Source organism: Somniosus microcephalus, chromosome 25 (assembly GCF_052327205.1).
Source record: "Somniosus microcephalus isolate GS21.2 chromosome 25, FLI_Smic_1.0, whole genome shotgun sequence".
Lineage (NCBI taxonomy): Eukaryota > Metazoa > Chordata > Chondrichthyes > Squaliformes > Somniosidae > Somniosus > Somniosus microcephalus.
Genome location: NC_141011.1, coordinates 27351569 through 27364938, shown reverse-complemented (window position 1 = coordinate 27364938; position 13370 = coordinate 27351569). Strand labels below are relative to the sequence as shown.

The 13370-nt window shown below is 48.0% G+C and overlaps 1 protein-coding gene across 1 annotated transcript in view; it reads right to left on the bottom strand.

Moving 5' to 3' along the window:
* The window catches only part of fhad1 (forkhead-associated (FHA) phosphopeptide binding domain 1), a 125713-nt gene that overhangs the window by 43060 nt on the left and 69283 nt on the right, over positions 1-13370 (bottom strand). Inside the window, exons 23-24 of the mRNA XM_085966937.1 lie at positions 10488-10632; positions 5911-6044 (exon numbers count right to left, since the gene is read on the bottom strand). Of these exons, the coding sequence (XP_085823063.1) occupies positions 5911-6044; positions 10488-10632 (279 nt within the window). The remainder of the gene's footprint in view (positions 1-5910; positions 6045-10487; positions 10633-13370) is intronic.

The following is a 13370-nucleotide window of genomic DNA, read 5'->3' as shown; positions in this document are numbered from 1 at the left end:
AACAGTTGTTATGCAGAGAATGGTAGCGTAGTGGTAATGTCACTGGGCTATTAATCCAGATTCCTGGACTAATGGTCCAGAGATGTGAGTTAAAATCCCACTATGGCAGCTGAGGAATTTAAATTCAGTTAATTAAATAAAATCTGGAATAATTACTAGTATCAGTAATGGTAACCATGAAACTATCGGATTGTCGTAAAAACCCATCTGGTTCACGACTGTCCTTTAGGGAAGGAAATCTGCTGTCCTTACCTGGTCTGGCCTATATGTGACTCCAGACCCACAGCAATGTGGTTGACTCTTAATTGCCCTCTGAAATGGCCTAGCGAGCCACTCAGTTGTAACAAAATAATAAACCGGACGGACCACCTGGCATCGACCTCGGCACCGGCAATGGCACACCCAGCCCAGTCAACCCTGCAAAGTCCTCCTCACCAACATCTGGGGACTTGTGCCATAATTGGGAGAGCCGTCCCACAGACTAGTCAAGCAACAGCCTGACATAGTCATACTCACAAAATCAAACCTTTCAGCCAATGTCCCAGACTCCTCCATCACCATCCCCGGGTGTGTCCTGTCCCACCGGCAGGACAGACCCACCAGGGGTGGTGACACAGTGGTATACAGTCGGGAAGGAGTGGCCCTGGGAGTCCTCAACATTGACTCTGAACCCCATGAAATCTCATGGCTTCAGGTCAAGCATGGGCAAGGAAACCTCCTGCTGATTACCACCTACCGCCCTCCCTCAGCTGATGAATCAGTGCTCCACCATGTTGAACACCACTTGGAAGAAGCACTGAGAGTAGCAAGGGCACAGAATGTACTCTGGGTGGGGGACTTCAATGTCCATCACCAAGGGTGGCTCGGTAGCACCACTACTGACCGAGCTAGCCGAGTCCTGAAGGACATAACTGCCAGTCTGGGCCTGCGACAGGTGGTGAGAGAACCAACACGAGGGAAAAATCTACTTGACCTCGTCCTCACCAATCTACCTGTCGCAGGTGTATCTGTCCATGACAGTATTGGTAGCAGTGACCACCGCAGAGTCATTGTGGAGACGAAGTCCCGTCTTCACACTGAGGACACCCTCCATCATGTTGTGTGGCACTACCACCGTGCTAAATGGGATAGATTCAGAACAAATCTAGCAGCTCAAAACTGGGCATCCATGAGGCGCTGTGGACCATCAGCAGCAGCAGAATTGTATTCCACCAAAATCTGTAACCTCATGGCCTGGCATATCCCTCACTCTACCATTACCATCAAGCCAGGGGACCAACCCTGGTTCAATAAGGAGTGTAGAGGAGCATGCCAGGAGCAGCACCAGGCGTACCTAAAAATGAGTTGCCAACCTGGGGAAGCTGCAACACAGGACTACAAGCATGCTAAAAAGCAGGAGCAGCATGCTATAGACAGGGCTAAGCGATCCCACAATCAACGGATCAGATCAAAGCTCTGCAGTCCTGCCACATCCAGTCGTGAATGGTGGTGGACCATTAAACAACTAACGGGAGGAGGCTCCATGAATATCCCCATCCTCAATGATGGTGGAGCCCAGCACGCGAGTGCAAACGTCAAGGCTGAAGTGTTTGCAACCATCTTCAGCCAGAAGTGCTGAGTGGATGATCCATATCGGCCTCCTCCTGAGGTCTCCACCATCACAGAAGCCAGTCTTGAGCCAATTCGATTCACGCCACGTGATATCAAGAAACGGCTGAGCGCACTGGATACAGCAAAGGCTATGGGCCCCGACAACATCCCGGCTATCGTGCTGAAGACTTGTGCTCCAGAACTAGCCGCGCCTCTAGCCAAGCTGTTCCAGTACAGCTACAACACTGGCATCTATCCGACCTGACAATGTGGAAAGCTGCCCAGGTATGTCCTGTCCACAAAAAGCAGGACAAATCCAACCCGGCCAATTACCGCCCCATCAGTCTACTCTCAATCATCAGCAAAGTGATGGAAGGTGTCATCGACAGTGCTATCAAGCGGCATTTACTCACCAATAACCTGCTCACTGATGCTCAGTTTGGGTTCCGCCAAGTCCACTCAGCTCCCGACCTCATTACAGCCTTGGTCCAAACATGGACAAAGGAGCTGAATTCCAGAGGTGAGGTGAGAATGACTGCCCTTGACATCAAGGCAGCATTTGACCGAGTATGGTATGAAAGAGCCCTAGTAAAACTGAAGTCAATGGGAATCGGGGGGAAAACGCTCCACTGGCTGGAGTCATACCTAGCACAACGGAAGATGGTTGTGGTAATTGAAGGTCAATGATCACAGCCCCAGGATATTGTGGTAGGAGTTCCTCAGGGCAGTGCCCTAGGCCCAACCATCTTCAGCTACTTCATCAATGACCTTGCCTCCAACATAAGGTCAGAAATGGGGATGTTCGCTGATGACCATCCACTCCTCAGATAATGAAGCAGTCCATGCCCGCATGCAACAAGACCTGGACGACGTTCAGGCTTGGGCTGATAAGTGGCAGGTAACATTCGCACCACAGAAGTGCCAGGCAATGACTATCTCCAACAAGCGAGAGTCTAAACCGTCCCTTGACATTCAATGGCATTACCATCACCGAATCCCCCACCATCAACATCCTGGGGGTCACCATTGACCAGAAACTTAACTGGACCAGCCACATAAATACTGTGGCAACAAGATCAGGTCAGAGGCTAGGTATTCTGTGGCGAGTGTCTCATCTCCTGACTCCCCATAGCCTTTCTACCATCTACAAGGCACAAGTCAGGAGTGTGATGGAATACTCTCCACTTGCCTGGATGAGTGCAGCTCCAACAACACTCAAGAAGCTCGACACCATCCAGGACAAAGCAACCCGTTTAATTGGCACCCCATCCACCACCTTAAACAGTCACTCCCTCCACAACCGGCGTACCGTGGCTGCAGTGTGTACCATCTACAAGATGCACTGCAGCAACTCGCCAAGGCTTCTTCGGCAGCACCTCCCAAACCCGCAACCTCTTCCACCTAGAAGGACAAGGGCAGCAGACGCATGGGAACACCGCCACCTCCAAGCTCCCCGCCAAGTCACACATCATCCTGACTTAGAAGTATATCGCCGATCCTTCATCGTCGCTGGGTCAAAATCCTGGAACTCCCTCCCTAACAGTGCTATGGGAGTACCTTCACCACACGGACTCCAGCGGTTCAAGAAGGCAGCGCACCACCACCTCTCAAGCGCAATTAGGGATGGGCAATAAATGCTGGCCTTGCCAGCGACGCCCACATCCCATAAAAACAAATTAAAAATAACAGAGAGCTGTGTGTACTGAACAGTGTATTACACAGGGAGAGCTGTGTGTACTGAACAGTGTGTTACACAGGGAGAGCTGTGTGTACTGAACAGTGTGTTACACAGGGAGAGAGCTGTGTGTACTGAACAGTGTGTTACACAGGGAGAGCTGTGTGTACTGAACAGTGTGTTACACAGGGAGAGCTGTGTGTACTGAACAGTGTGTTACACAGGGAGAGCTGTGTGTACTGAACAGTGTGTTACACAGGGAGCTGTGTGTACTGAACAGTGTGTTACACAGGGAGAGCTGTGTGTACTGCACAGTGTGTTACACAGGGAGAGAGCTGTGTGTACTGGACAGTGTGTTACAGAGAGAGAGCTGTGTGTACTGAACAGTGTGTTACACAGGGAGAGAGCTGTGTGTACTGAACAGTGTGTTACACAGGGAGAGAGCTGTGTGTACTGAACAGTGTGTTACACAGCGAGAGAGCTGTGTCTACTGAACAGTGTGTTACACAGGGAGAGCTGTGTGTACTGAACAGTGTGTTACACGGGGAGAGAGCTGTGTGTACTGAACAGTGTGTTACACAGGGAGCTGTGTGTACTGAACAGTGTTACACAGGGAGAGAGCTGTGTGTACTGAACAGTGTGTTACACAGAGAGAGAGCTGTGTGTACTGAACAGTGTGTTACACAGGGAGTGAGCTGTGTGTACTGAACAGCGTGTTACACAGGGAGAGAGCTGTGTGTACTGAACAGTGTGTTACACAGAGAGAGAGCTGTGTGTACTGAACAGTGTGTTACACAGGGAGAGCTGTGTGTACTGAACAGTGTGTTACACAGGGAGAGCTGTAGGGGAACATAATGCATGTTATACTGAAGTGTGCTTACACAGGAAGCTATATGTATAGAACAATGCATTACACAGAGTGCTGAATACACTGAGCAGAGTGTTGCTCCGGGGTGGCTGTATTTTGTGAACTGTACATTACAGACTGTATGAATTGGAATAGGTTCCTGCTTTAAAAGTTCACATTACGTTAAATTGACCTCCGCAACGTTTGAGCCCATTGAACAAACACAGAGCTCCTCCTGTTCTCCTGCGCGGTGTTGTCCGCTGACAATAGCTGGAGAGCGCAGTAAGTGCTCCTCCTCTCTCACTGAAACACTTAGCGAGCAAAGGCATTGCTGGTGGACGCAGCCACCCGCAGCAGTGTGTCTCGGGCTTGATCGCCAGTCTGTGCTCTCAGCCAGGGAGCGGTTGGGAACACTACAATTGGCCGCAGTGCCCTTGGCCTAGCGAAGTGGAAACCGGGGTACGGTAGCATAGTGGTTATGTTACTGGACTAGTAATCCAGAGACCTGGACTAATGATCTGACAGGAGTTCAAATCCCACCATGGCAGCTGGGGAGATTAAATTCAGTTAATTAAATAAATCTGGAATTTTAAAAAGCTAGCATCAGTAATAATGACTGACCTGAATCAGTCATTCATGAAAGACAGACTTATGAAATAATACTGAGCGGCCTGCGGGTGGCGCTGTCCAGGGAGAGTATAAATACTTGGGCACGGTCCCAGCTTGCGCAGGACATTCTTAACAGGAACTAGTGAAGGACACAACTAGACCTCCATGTTGTAAAACAGTTGATTAAGGCTTTGTTTAACGCTTAGACCAAGTGCCTAGTAGTTTTCTTACGTCAGTGACCATGTAACTACCGGATTGTCATAAAAACCCACCTGGTTCTCTAATGTCCTTTAGGGAAGGAAATCTGCCGTCCTTACCCAGCCTGGCCTGCAGGCGACTCCAGACCCACAGCAATGTGGTTGACTCTTAACTGCCTTTGTGGTTCAAGAAGGCGGCTCACCACCACCTTCTCAAGGGCAATTAGGGATGGGCAATAAATGCCGGCCTTGCCAGCGACGCCCACATCCCAGGAACAAATAATTTTTAAAAAATTAGCCAGGACTCCCGCTCCCGAGTGCTAGCCGTGACCCGGTTGGAAACGGACATCGGGATGAGGGTTAGATGTGGCTCAACTGTGCTGCCCTCCATGGCCGAAGAGCCTGTCAACACTCACTGCCAGGGCGCACATGAGCAATGGCCACTTGGGTGACGCACTGCGGGGGGCTTGGGGGAACGCCCATTTCCTGTGAAATCGCACCGAGACCTCCACTGGTAGCAGAGGAAGGGCACGGGGAGCACCTGGGACCAGAAAAATAATATTCCTGTCATTTCAGGTTTCATCTGAATGTTTAGTGACAAAAATATAAAAAAAAGTATATACTGGAAATCTGAAATAAAAAAGGGAAAATGCTGGAAATGCACAACAGGTCCATTAGTATGAGAAAAGACTGGTTAATGTTTCAGATGTAGAACAAGTCCTGGTGAATATTATTTGAAGCATTTTCTGTTTCTTTTTACAGCGCCAGAATTCTCCTGAGCTCTCACTTCTGGTTTAAATTCCCTTCTGTTATTTTGCAAGCTCCCTTTGCAATGACTTAGCATCTCTGTCAGAAAAATCTATTACTTAAGTAAATGACTGTACTTATGATGTGACGCTAATGAGGTCTTTTGAAATGAAGAGCCTGGGACGCAGGGGAGCTCCGTGGCAATCACCCAACGCCGTAAAACTGCAAACATTTGCAAGCATTACCATTTGAGCTTCATCATTACTCCGCAAAGAGCTGCCGAGGGATTCATTTTCGCCAAGCGTTCGCTGGGTCTGCAAGTCCGCCAGCTCCCTCTTCAGAATGGTCACGTTCTGTAAGGCCTGCTCCTGGCTGGTCCCTGCCAAGGCCAAAGGTTTAAAAGAACAACAAAGCTTTCACAGATTTTTTTTCTCTCTACCCCTCTCCCAACCACCCCACGGAATTAAATTAATCTTATAGGTTAGGAATTCAAACAAGCCCTTGCACCTCCCCTCGCAGAGCACCATCAGGCACTTCTGCGAAAAATGGATTACATTTCTGATCCTTTCGACTCGAGTGCCCCCAGCCAGAGCAAGGGAAGTTAGACATATCTGTTGTTGGAATGCAAAACTATAACTGTCCTTTAAAGTGGTCACACTACAAAAAGAGGGCAGGTAGAGAGAGAGAGAGAGAGAGAGAGCGAGCGCAAGAGTGAAAGACAGAGTGAGAGGGCACACAAGGGGAGAGCAAGAGAGAAAGAGAGAGAGGAAAAATAGAGAAAGCACGATCGGGAGCGATAGACACCGAGCAACACACAGATATATAGGGAGAGGATAAAACAGCAGAGAAAGAGAGAGACACATACAGAAAGATAGACCGAGAGAGACCAAATGTAGCTTAAATGTTAAATAAAAACAGAAAATGCTGGAAATACTCAACAGGTCAGGCAGCATCTGTGGAGAGAGAAACAGCTTTTCATGTTTTGAACTTATGGACCTCAGGGTTTTAAAACCGAGAATTTTCCAAACGAGTCACATGGCTGGGGAATTACTTCAAGGCTTTTGACACCATCTGCTAAAAACAAATAGAGCCTTCCCCTGACGACGCCACAGATCTATCCGGTGACTAACTGAGCCGTGCAGGCTGGGAGGCTCCCAGGTTTGGTCCGTGATCCGTGCCGAGTCAACTGGCCTCAGCTGAGGTGACCGTCAGCTAGCAAGGAAAGAAAGACTTGCATTTCCATAGCGCCTTTCACGACCACCGGACGTCGCAAAGCGCTTTACAGCCAATGAAGTATTTCTGAAGTGGAGTCACTGTTGTAATGTTGGAAACGCGACAGCCAATTTGTGCACAGTAAGCTCCCACAAACAGCAATGTGATGATGACCAGATAATCTGCTTTTTTGTTATGTTGATTGAGGGATAAATATTGACCAGGACACCGGGGACAACTCCCCTGCTCTTCTTCGAAATAGTGCCATGGGATCTTTTACGTCCACCTGAGAGAGCAGACGGGGCCTTGGTTTAACGTCTCATCTGAAAGACGGCACCTCCGACAGTGCAGCACTCCCTCAGCACTGCACTGGAGTGTCAGCCTAGCTTTGTGTTCAAGTCCCTGAAGCAGCACTTAGTTTCAGCAGTACCGAACTTTGGGGGGGGGGGGGGGGGTTGGGGGGAAGAAACCAGACAGGGATTCCACTCTTGCTATTGGTGTACAGTGGAAGACTGGGCTCAGCAGTGAAGTCTCCCAAAGTCAAACAGCCAGCTGACAGTCGTGGTCTAGGCTCACATAAGACTAAGGGCCATGTGAGCGAGCTACCAGAGGGCAGCCAGAGTTTGTGGAACTGCAGTCCAGCAAGGGGTCAACGGCTTGAGAAGAGGAGGAGAAAAAAATAGATGGTCACGATAAAGGGTCTTTGGGTGAAGCACACCCCCACCCCAGGAGGGAGAAGAGCTACTATCAGCCTAGCAGAGGGGCCAGAGAAAGAGGGAGCAGTGCAGCCGTCAGCCCAGGAGTTTACTTCCAACAGAAACAGCAGTAAGCGGTTTTAGGTTCACGCTGATTGAATTGATGTGGCTGTGCTGTTCAGCGGGTGGTGTGGACTCTGCTAACTGGTGGCCTGTTTAGTAACACAAGGGCAGCACCGACAGGCCCAGGAGGCCTGGGTAAATCATCGACAGGCTCAGAGAAACCACACAGAGCCAGGTATCAGAACTTGTTTGAAAGGATTGGTAAAGAGTTGCAGGCTACGGAAAGTGGTGAAAGCATCCTATTAAAAACCTCTGCCTGTGCTTCCAAAGGTGTGTCTGGAGGGAAATCGAGTGAAGCACATTGTTTCCTCTTGCTTCCAAAATGATTAGCGCAGTATGAGCACATCACAGGTTAGATACAGAGTAAAGCTCCCTCTATACTGTCCCATCAAACACTCCCAGGGCAGGTACAGCACCGGTTAGATACAGAGTAAAGCTCCCTCTACACTGTCCCCATCAAACACTCCCAGGGCAGGTACAGCACCGGTTAGATACAGAGCAAAGCTCCCTCTACACTGTCCCCATCAAACACTCCCAGGGCAGGTACAGCACGGATTAGATACAGAGTAAAGCTCCCTCTATACTGTCCCATCAAACACTCCCAGGGCAGGTACAGCACCGGTTAGATACAGAGTAAAGCTCCCTCTACACTGTCCCCAATAACATGGACCCACAGGTGTCTAAATGCATTACGTCCTTCAATAGTACCTGGAGCTGCCACCATTGCACACATTCCAGGCGGCAAACTGAAAACATAAATGTGGTGAAAAGTGACCTGCTGGCTATAGAGGACAACCCAGCACCATTAACAGGCAAGTGATTTCTCACAGTGTAAAGTCCTATCAATTTCTACAGTTTTCACATGGGACTTGAGTACCACAATCTTACATAAAAAGCCCCACAGGCAATAAAAAATGTTAGTTTCTGAGCACATCGGAGTGATAACAAATCACCTGCCATATTCATTAATATCTTTTCTCTCTTTTCCCTAGAAAGCAAGACAAAGCAATGGCGGCAGGACCATCCCAGTATTCAATGCAATAGTGAAAGCCCTCTATTAAAACTGAAGGGCTAATGGGTCTTTTTCTCTGCAGGGATAGCGAAGTGATAGGGCATCTTATATATATGGGAGATGGCCAATAGGCCTGATGCTGAATGTGGGAGAGATGGTAGGCTTGGATTACAAGGGCGACGTTGAGCAATTGCACTGTGCTGCTCAGCACTAGAATATAGATCCATGTCCGCAGCTCCCTACATGCAAGTTCCAGGTCACAAGCTGTGCCATTCGGAGAAGATGGTTAGGATGTCCTGGACAGTGCCCCTAATGTCTTCCCTGTTGATATCCCTCTCTCCTTCTGATGTAGCCTCACCATTTGGATTCTGTCCAATGGAACAACCAAGATTGGAAACTCATTCTCTTTCCTCATGGGTTCTGTTACCTTGCCATCATTAACTCAATTCATCCGTCGCCCTAATTTCCCCCCCATCTCCCCTGACGGTGCTGGCTCCTCCTAGGTTTCCATGGGTGCCGAGGTTGAAGCGGAGTCTCATCTTTGGGGCACAGCAGAGGGAGCTTTACTTTAGAAACCTAGGAAATCTCAAGGCTGAAAGAGACATAGGAACAGGAGTAGGCCATTCAGCCCCTCGAGCGTGGGCTAAGCTTTCCACCTCTCACCCAACACCTGTCCAGCTGAAAACAGCTTTAAAAAAAATTTTTTTACTGCCGCACGAGGATCATCTGTGAGTGACTCAAAATTGTGTTTCTTTTTATATTTCAAGTTTTCACTGTCGAGATATTGTTGGCCCTCAAAAAGGGGAGGAAAGTGGCCGGGTGGTGCAGGGTCGAGGGCATTGACATTGGTGGCATGCTGTGATGAGATGTGGATTTGCGCTTGTGTTTGACACACTGTGTGTCCTGATCTTAGCCACGCCACCATTACAACAGTGACTACACTTCAATAAGTACTTCATTGGCTGTAAAGCGTTTTGGGACGTGCTGAGCTGGTGAAAGCTGCTATATAAATGCAAGTCTTTCTATCTTTTATTGGGTGCTGCTGAATTCAGGCAGGGAGCGAAAGAAAATTACAAGCAGATTCACGTGTCCCAAACTTTTTTTGGGGGGGGGGGGGGGGGCTGGCTCTGATGGTCCTGGAGGATGGGGTACCCTGGGACCAGGAGGGAAGGATGATCTGGGAACAGGCTGTCCTGCCCAGGATGGAAGGATGATCTGGGAACAGGCTGTCCTGCCCAGGAGGGATGGGTGATCTGGGAACAGGCTGTCCTGCCCAGGAGGGATGGGTGATCTGGGAACAGGCTGGCCTGCCCAAGAGGGAAGGGTGGTCTAGGAACAGGCTGGCCTGACAACGAGGGAAGGCTGGTCTGGGAACAGGCTGGCCTGCCCAGGATGGAAGGATGATCTGGGAACAGAAATAACAACAGAAAATGCTGGAAAAACTCAGCAGGTCAGGCAACATCCGTGGAGAGAAATTTGAGTTGACGTTTCAGGTCAAAACCCTTCTGGGAACAGGCCGGCCTGCCCAGGAGGGAAGGGTGGTCTGGGAACAGGCTGTCCTGCCCAGGCGGGAAGGGTGGTCTGGGAACAGGCTGTCCTGCCTTGGAGGACAGTGTGTGATATGAGGGGACCTGGGAGTATAGGGAATGGCCAAACCACGATGTGGGTGGTGGGGGCAGTAGCTGCAGGGGTGTTGCAGGTGGCAGTTACTGCACTGCTGGCTGATATTTCTGACGAACACCAGTGGGTGGCAAAGAAGCTTTAATAAAAACTGTCAAACCCTGACTGGGAGAGCGAGTCTGTTCCAGCGCCTTTATCCTGGTTCGTAACTCAGCCAGTGCTTCGCGCTGTCGCTGAATAATCTCCTCGTGTCGGTGACCTTTGCACTGTGCCACGAGCATCACGAGTTCAGAGTTCACCTTATCCTGCAATTATATATTTGAACAGAAAGAACAACACTTTAGTTTGTGCACTGAATTGTGAGAGTTACTGATGTCGAAATACTGCTCGAAACAGAAAGGAAAAGAAAGAGACTTGAAAACGTACCACTTGACAACATTCTTACTAACCCGTCGCAATTTATTTGTTTTACTTTTCAGGGTGATTCTTGCAAAAAGTTGGTCGGATAATCGTACTGACATGTGATTGCGGTGTAGATAATGGAAACTCAAATTGCTGAAAATGAATTGCAGGGACAGGGATTTGCATCTTTCTTGGGAAAGCATCATAAAACTAATGTTTTGATTGGCACAACTCTCTCCCTCGCCTCACTGTATGTGTTACTGAGGAACAAACTGATGCACTCAGCCCTCCCTTGACTATAAAGGTGCTGGCAGAGTGTGACTCACCAGGGAAAATGTAAAATCTGTTCCGCCAGTTGTGCCATTAGACCTGTTGTGACTGGCAGCTACAAACTTGCTTGTGGAAAGTCACAAAAACACACCTACCGAGGCCAGTAAAGATTAATTACACCCATCACCACTCTACCTACACAAACCTTTCTGAATGAGGTGCTGAAAATACTAAGTGGAATCAATTAGGTGGAGTTAAGTCAACGATTTACCTGTAAATAAAGAACGAGGGAGATGATTTCCTCTCTCTGCTATTTGTAGTGAAAACATAAATGTGAGTTTATAACTTCACTGCAAATACTGAAAAAAGAGGAATTCTTTCCCAGAGCTTAATGTGTGTGACCAGAGTTTTTAAAAAAAACTTCCCTGCTGTGATATCTTGGGACACAGCATATATATATATATATATATATATATAGACAACAGCACAACATGGCTTCTGGTAAGAACTGTACTGCACATGGCTTTATTATTATGTAGATCAGTAGTCCACCAGGTGGTTCTATTACACTTCTCCCTCCTTATTGAAGAAGTTAATCATAGCAAATAATCATACGTGACTTGCATGGTATACACAACTCTTGGTATACATTTCTCAAATGGAACCCATTTTGTGTTTCCATATTCTGTAACACAAACTAAAGATATGAACTTATTGTCCATATTTACAGATTAAACTTAACCACTGGTTTTCTGTCTCGAAGAGGATACCTTCTTTCTTGAACAGAACTTTCAGATCTTGTTGTAGGACTTTGACTCATTCTAGGCTGAGCTTGCGGAGAATTTTTCTCCAAGGGCTGACCTTGATCTACATTTGGACTCTCTACACTTTCAGACTGTTGGTCTGCCTGACTCGGGCTCAGACTTAAATTCTGACTTTGTCTTGGACTTGTTTCTGGTATGTCTAATGTAGGATTATACTTGTAACAAGACTATCTGACTCATCAGAATAAATTGACTCATCCCAGCTTTCAGCTCCTTCCACATCTGTAGGTAAGATATGATCAATGTGAACAAACCTAACCTTTCCATGATCAAACATCTTGACCAAATATGTGCGAGGGCCACATATCTTCACTACTCTTCCTGGTAATCACTTTAACCATTTATGCTGATTGTTCTTCACTCTAACCTTCTGGTTCAACATCACACTTCCCTCTCTAACTCTACCTTTATCATGACTCTCTTTCTGCCTTGATTGTTTCTCTTCTATGGACTGTGCCAAGTTTGGCTTTAACAACGAGAACCTGGTTCGTGGCTGTCGTTTGAGAAACAACTCTGCTGGTTTTCTACCAGTAGTGGTATGAGGAGTAATCAGGATTGCTGTCAGGGGCTTATGGTAAACTTACGACCAAACAGACTTAGGTACGACAACAATGGGTGTAGCCCAATTACTCAGATCTACCTTAGAGATAAAGTTCTCAGTTGCTAGTCTTTTGAGTTCTTGCTCAACGTTCTCCTCGAGTGCATATGGTACGGGACGTGGCTTGCAGTAAACTGGTCTTGTGTCCTTCTGCACTCTGACACTCATCTTGAAGTTTTGGATCGGACTGCCCGTTTCGCTGAACAGCTTCGGATACTGCTTGATGACATTATCTTTTGATGCAAATTTTGCTTCCACATGAAAAATCTCATTCCAATCCAGCTTCAGTGATCCCAACCAATTTCTACCTATCAAGGCAGGCTTGTCTCCTGCCACTACTATAAGAGGCAAGCTCTGACATTGATCCTTGTATTTCACTGGTATGGTGACACTTCCTGCTACAGGGATTTGCTCTCCCGAGTAGCCTCGCAGCTCTACCTTCGATTTCTCTAGTCGATAATCACGCAACTTGTCACTTGCAGATTACACTGGATGACGAATCAAAGAAGTATGTCACCATAAATACACACAAGGGCTTGTTTACATATAACCGCTTACCGTTTGGTGTCTCATCTAGTCCAGCTATCTTCCAGAGGACAATCGAAGGCGTACTGCAAGGGATTCCACATGTTTCCATCTATCTGGATGACATTCTGGTGACGGGAAGAACCGACCAGGAGCATCTGAGCACTCAGAGAGGTACTACAGAGATTGGAGAGGGCAGGGTTCTGGCTCAAGAGGAGTAAGTGCACTTTCCTGGGGAATGAGGCAGTGTTCCTGGGACACAGCGTGGACGTCACCGGGCTCCATCCACTCAAGGAGAAGGTACAAGCACTGCAGGACGCCCCTGCTCCTACCAATGTGGCTGAGTTAAAAGCTTACCTGGGATTGCTGAACTATTATAACAGGTTTTTACCAAACTTGTCAACTGTGTTAGCACCTCTTCACA